Source organism: Alligator sinensis, unplaced genomic scaffold, assembly GCF_000455745.1.
Source record: "Alligator sinensis unplaced genomic scaffold, ASM45574v1 scaffold123_2, whole genome shotgun sequence".
In the NCBI taxonomy this organism is placed as follows: domain Eukaryota; kingdom Metazoa; phylum Chordata; order Crocodylia; family Alligatoridae; genus Alligator; species Alligator sinensis.
Window position 1 is genome coordinate 627,214 of NW_005841917.1, and position 6,483 is coordinate 633,696.

Below are 6,483 nucleotides of genomic sequence, written 5' to 3' on the forward strand. Positions count from 1 at the left end.
AACAGAAAGCTCTTATTACTTTTCTGTAGGCAAAAAAAGAGTGAAATCTAAGAGCTGACATTTTCCAAGGGGTGCCTCCAGTCTGTCCAAGGGTCCCTCAAGTCTATCCAGGGATGCCTCATGTCTAAAACAGTTAAGAACCAGTGGTGTGAATTTAGGCTCCTTTAGTGTCAGCAGTGTAAAAAGACTGCGGTATAAATGAAATTTAACCCCTAGGTTCTATGGCTGCTTGCAGATGTGGGGGAAAAAAAAACTTTACCAGAAGAGGAAGATGTCAGTTTAACCCGGTTCGCCCAACATCTATATAGATCGTGTGCTTCAGCGGGACTTTTGGGCACTTTTATCTAAAGTTGATTCAATTCAGCTATTAAAGTGCCAGAAAGCTTCACTGAAATGTGCAATCTACACAGACATTGAGCGAGCTGCGTCAAATTAACGCGATGCCTCTTCTGGGTATGCACTGCACTTGGTGCAGGGGCGCACCAAGCTGAAAGTAAAGTGCTGTTTTGTTTGGTTTGTTTTTTCACATCTGTAAGCAGCCTAGGTGATCAGCCTGACCCCTTTATGATACTGAAGTTAGCTTGAAGGAAACAATCTGGGTCATTAATTTATGTCTATTACCTTAAGTGTACACCTATGTATGGTTTTAATCTTTTTCTCTTTCCCATTCAAAAATTAAAGCACACCAGAGGAAGAAAAGGAAAACCCCAAGGACATTTCATCTTCTTTTTCGCGCACACAGCTACTTTCCAAAGTGTTCTTTAAAAATCTGCTAAGGATGAAGAAATACTATTGGAAAGACTTTGGCTAGGTGTCATTAAACTTTAGGATCCTAGGAGCCATGCTGTGGCACTGATATTTAAATGGAGAGCTCCATTAGTTATCAGTGAGGTGTTCTACTTAAAAATGGTGTTGCAATATAGCCATTGGGTCTTATTAAATTAAAATGTAAACAAGAATGAATGAAACATTTGATCAAGGACATGCTGGAGGCAGCACATTTTTTAGAATCCAGTGTTCTGTCTGTAGCTGTTCACACTAAATGTTTGGAGGATATAAAATCCAATCAACTAAGAATGGTGTGGTACATTGGCAAATCTACTTTTTAGTGTTTTCTTTTGGCGAGATTAACTGCTTAGAATGAATATGGATGGAAATCACCTCAGGCTTCATTTGATTTGAATAATTAATTGCAGATTATTCCTATTCTGTACATAGAAAAATTGTCTTTACTATACATTTCATAATACATCCTCTGTGAATAATGTTCAAGACTAAACTGTGTATACAAGAAAGGCTATACTGATTATTGTTATTACTGTAAGTCTTAAACTTGATTACGTTAATGAAAGATATAAATAGATTGGGATGTTTTATTCACAGATACATACTTATTGTGTGCTATATACAATGTGAACATTGTTGAAGTCTGATTTTGGCCATAAATGAGCACCAGGTATAAATGGTCACATAAGACTTGTACAAGTCAGACTCCACAGAAAGGTTGGTTTTTTTATGCTAAGTATTGCTGCCAGATTTTTATGGCATTTGTTTTAAATCAAATAATGTTTTCCCACTTTATGAGATTAAATGCTGTAATTCCTCAAAATGTGTACAGTTTCATATACATTAGAGCCAGAGACGATACATCTTTTTAGCACTGTTTATTTTTATACAAAAAACCCCACACATTTGAAAGGAAGTCATAACTTTCATTTGATTGCACACTTTAAACAAAAATAATACAGAGTATAGCATGTACAAGGCATTTTTTCAAGTTACTTGCAAAATAACATCCAAAACTGTTGATGTCCAAGTGTACCAAGAATACTAAAACATCTATTTTACATTATCTACAAAATGTGTGGTATATCCTAATCCAGCCACAAATCATAGGAAAATACTTTGATACATGGAAGAGCTATAAACATAAGATGAACATTAAAAAAAAAACCCCACACATAAAAGCTTATTAAATAATTACATTGACAAATAAATAGTTTATTCAGCTTTCCTTTTCAAATGCTGCCATGCATAATTAAAATTTTTGGTATACTGATATACAAGAGCATGCAAGGCCTTGTTTTCTTAGAATTAATCTGAAAACAATTGCTAGCTGTCATTAAGAGAATGTGTCAAAATGTTATAAAATATGAATTTGAAGGCAATGGACAACAATTAACTCTCCTTATGAAAACTCACAAAGCACCTTTCTAAAAGCCAAACTTAAGCGAATGTTCATGGCAACAATTCTTTGCCTCCATGCCTCCAGTTCAAAGAGTGGGATTGGAAGGCTTGTGGTACTCTCCATCTTGAGCATACAAAAAAAATGGCCAAGAAAAATCCTTATGCACAGAATGCCCTTCTGAGTTTGGTCAAGCAAAAAAAAAAAAAAAAAAGCGTGTGTGGTTAAGTGATAACATAGCAATGGCAGACTTGTCTTTTAAGCAGTCATATCAATGAAGAGAATAGTTCCAGGCAAGTTCATTTATGGGGGCACATGTCTGACTTCTAACTTGTACTATGCTTGCTGTTTTTACTGACTCTTTTTCTCTCTTTGTGATGCTGGATGGGCTTAGCCTGAGAGGCTCCCTCGAAGTTGTGGCTAGACTCATTGTGCTGCCTGGTGTACCTTTTGCACTTGCAGGCTGTGACAACAGTTATTTTGTAGGTTCTTATGCTTCCATCCTGGCACTGGAGCTGGATCCTCTGGGTGCGAGTTTTGTCATTGACACACCTCCATTCTTGCGAGCTCCTCCTGCTCCAGTACTTGGTTCCATAACCTCCCCCAATCCAGTTGGGGAGCAACGGCAAAGGGAGGCATTCACCAGCACATACCAGCTCTTTCAAGGGGTTTATGCTGGTACACTGGCCATCTGAAATGTACTTGGTGGATCTCAGTTCCCGACAGCCAACTTGAACACGATCTGCAGAATGCATAGAACAAGAACACTAAGACTCAGAAAAAGAAGATTCCCTAAACCATTTCTTCAGGTTGCCAACCATGTTCAAATGAGCAAGGCCGGTACAGCAATAGGTGACATGGATTTAGACAACAAACTGTGGGAGATGGTCTTTCATTATATGCATACATGTCTAGCCCATACCGGGTGTCAATCTCTGACAGGGCCTTCTGGGTCTTAAGAAAGGACAAAAATAAATAAATAGTGCTAAGCACTGTAGTAGCTATCATTTTGGTGATGTTTCTTGTACTCTTGAAGGCTCAGATCAAGTGTAGTGGCTTCTTAACCTGGCAGGGGAAATACCATGCATCTGTGTCCAAGAAGGCAGTTTTCCTGAACCACTTTGCAGGAGAACTGCTCTTCTGGCATGGTTTAGTACCAGCCAAGGTGCAGCAGCTTTAAGCCTGCTCCCTTGGTGAGAGCAAGCAAAAAACTTGGGGGCATCCAAACTCCAAGCCTCCGGGCTTGGGCCTGCAAGTAGGATGCCCACCAAAGGTTTTGGAAACAACTGAAGCCCCAGGTGCGGGTGGAGGATGTTTGCTGGTAACAGGGCCACTTATGGTTCTGGACTCTTGGATTTGGAATTTGTTTGGGCCAATTTGGCTTCAGATACAAATTAAATTTTTTTTTTAAGTTAGTATTTTGGTGAAGGAAGGAATTTCATTTTCAGGCCTCATTTGCAGGTTCTTAATCATCTGGAAGGAAAAAAATTACCCTCGGGCTGAAATGTCTTTTGCTTTTCTTAGCCTGGAGGGAACTTACTTTGGGATGCTTGGAAAAATTCTGGTGGATCATTAGCATGAAAAATACTGTTTCTATGTGGTCTGGGGAATTATTCTAATGCATTTAAGGAAATCACCAATACATATTTTCTTCAACTTTCCAATTTATGGATTTACTCTCCAGTGATAAATATGGCTTGAAAAAAACATTTTATGAGAAATAATAAAAGTGGAAGGTGATTGAAAATTATGTTCTGCACCTGATGTTTGAATTATTAGCAAAATAATAGTGGTGTTTTTGCCTTAAAAACAACTTTATCTTTGTATTTACACTATTCCTTATACTTACCTGTACTTAATATAAGGAATATTGCAAATCCTGAGGCAACATTATTTAGTTCTCCAAGGCAATTGACACAGTATCAAAGTGCAGAGCTGCAAATAGAAGCATGCTTGTGCCTGCTTGTATATGCAGCTCTGCATGCTGCAATAAATACAGATGTTTATTTCAATAATTACCCTTTTGAAATTAACCTGGCACAATGCACTTCATTTTAAATGTGTAATCCTTGGCTGGCTCCCTCTTTTTAATGGAAATTTTACCATGGGGTTGGAACATGCATATCATTATTTCAGGCTTTTAAAACAAAAAGTAATCACTCCAAAAATGTTAGAGCAAGCCACAAGAGGATCTGAAGGTACCTACGCCCGACAGCGTTACAGGACGTTTCTGTTTTCACTTAGATATTTGGAAGCTCACTCTAATCAGAGACATGGGTTAAATTGGCCTCACTTTGTCCCTCTTCCCCATTGCTTCCAAGCTGTTGCACTTTGGAGACTGCTCCAGAAAGTCTGTTTGCACAAGGACTGGTTTCTGGAGTGCTGCATGTGCCTGAAGGATGCATGCCCAGCTTCCTGCAGCTGCGCTCAGGAATGTACCTGGAAGCATCTCATCATAGCTCCGATTTGTCTTTCCTTCTCTTGTTATGCATATGCAAAGTCAGCTTTCCTACAGTGACAGTAGATACCTACTGGGCTGCAGAAATCTTCTAAGGAGAAGATATTTCCTGCCACCCGCCTGCAGGAAAGCTGACACATCTTGGCTTTTCTGAAGAAGCCTGCATTCATAGTGTCCCTTTGCTTTCCCTGAGTGCTGTTACTTTTCCCCCAAGGCATGTGGGTGTGTGGCATTTCTGGTTGGGTTTTTTGTTTTTTACCTTAAGGGGGTGGTGATGGAGGAGATGGATTTGGCTCTTCCTACCTCCAATTCAGGAAAAGGAGGGGAGGTTGGGGTGGGGGGAGGGGTGAATCAAAAGGGACAAGTTGGAGCAGAGATGACAGGTAAACTATGAACCTGTTTCCTTGGGAGCCAAGCAGGTAAGGACAAAGCTAGGAAGCCAAAAGGGGAGAGAGCTGGATCCCAAGGCAAAGCTGCTTTGATCTTTCGGAGACTCACCTGGCTCTGGGGAGCGCCTGCTGGCCGCACAGAGCACGGGCCAGATGATGCTCAGACTTTATTAGTGCAATCCCCTCTATAGGAGCTACTCCAAAGTACACCCATCAAGGCAACAATTATAGTTCTTCAAATAAAATTAAGATAGGCGATCGTAGAAGCTAAGTAGGTGTTTCCTTTTTTGGTCGCTGACTTGTTTTCGAATCGAATTTAAGACGATCGCTTCTAAAAAGCTTTCGCGCGTGCGGCCGGCAACATCCCGGCAAAACGCAGAGCGGGGCCAGGCTTCATCGCCCTGGGGCTGCTGCATCCCGGCCGAGCCGGGCCCCTGCAGCTCGGGGGTCCCGACCCGGCCGGGCAGGGCTGGGGGAGCTGAGCCCGGGGCCACCCCGGCAGCGGCAGGGCAGGGCAGGGCAGGGCAGGGCAGGGGGGCGATACTCACTGCTGCGATCTAATGCAGGGTGACTGTAATGCCTGCCTCCATTCCTGGCTTGATTCAAGGTGCTGTTGGTGCCGGGGCTCGCCGGGACAGGTTTCCCCACGTGCGAATAAAGGATCTCGGTGGCATCGTTCTTGAAAGCCGGGCAGGTTTGGGCGAAGATGCAGGCGAGGAGGACGCCCCGGACGGGAGAGGAGAGCATGGCTGGCTCAGCCCCTGCCTAGCAGAGCTGGCGGAGTGCTCTCCCCGCGCCCCTGTCCAGGAACTCTGCAGTTTGCTCTTCAAGTTTTCCCTTATATATCCGCAGAGGCTTGGCATTCATTCAGGTGTGAAGTTGTGGATTGATTCAGAATGAAAACACAAGAGAAGGGGTGGGCTGCCTCCCCTCCCTGGGCCCGCACAGGCATTTTACCAATGGAAGAGAGGACTGCAAGAGAGGAGGAGCTAGCTCTGCTAATTGCAGGATTCCTGGCTGGGGCTTTGGAGGGTGTCAGGAAACTCTGTGAACTATCTGGCAGCAGAGACACAGAGGCTGCAGGGGCTCTTCTGCCCTTTCATATGTCCTGCGTGTCTGGGATTTTCGGCTGATGTGATTGAAGCCAAGTGTCAGCATTCCCCTGTTCTGCAGTTACCAGTCCCAGAATGTGCTTTTGAGGAAACTTGCCAGTTGAGAAAGAAAAAAAAAAAAGCGGGGGGGAATGCTAGCAGTTGTAGAACTCACAGCAAACTGCAACTTGCATCCATCCATTCCACCTAAAAGACGACTTTTTAAAAAATACCGTCAATAATTTATGGCCTTGCCTCCAGATAGATTTAAATAATGCAGCTTTGATCAACACAGAACATTGCTGGAGAAACCACTTGTGCTAGGGGACTCGCCTCTTCCCGATGTGCGGAGTTTCAAGC

The 6,483-nt window shown here is 42.7% G+C and overlaps 1 protein-coding gene across 1 annotated transcript; it reads right to left on the reverse strand.

Moving 5' to 3' along the window:
* Nucleotides 1–1,647: 1,647 nt before the first annotated feature.
* On the reverse strand, nt 1,648–5,925 carry SOSTDC1 (sclerostin domain containing 1). The gene is made up of 2 exons (XM_006018916.2): nt 5,581–5,925; nt 1,648–2,927 (listed from the first exon to the last, which is right to left on the reverse strand). The coding sequence occupies exons 1-2, from the start codon at nt 5,777–5,779 to the stop codon at nt 2,512–2,514; spliced, it is 615 nt and encodes a 204-aa protein (XP_006018978.1). The 5' UTR covers nt 5,780–5,925; the 3' UTR covers nt 1,648–2,511.
* Between the last annotated feature and the right edge of the window lie 558 nt (nt 5,926–6,483).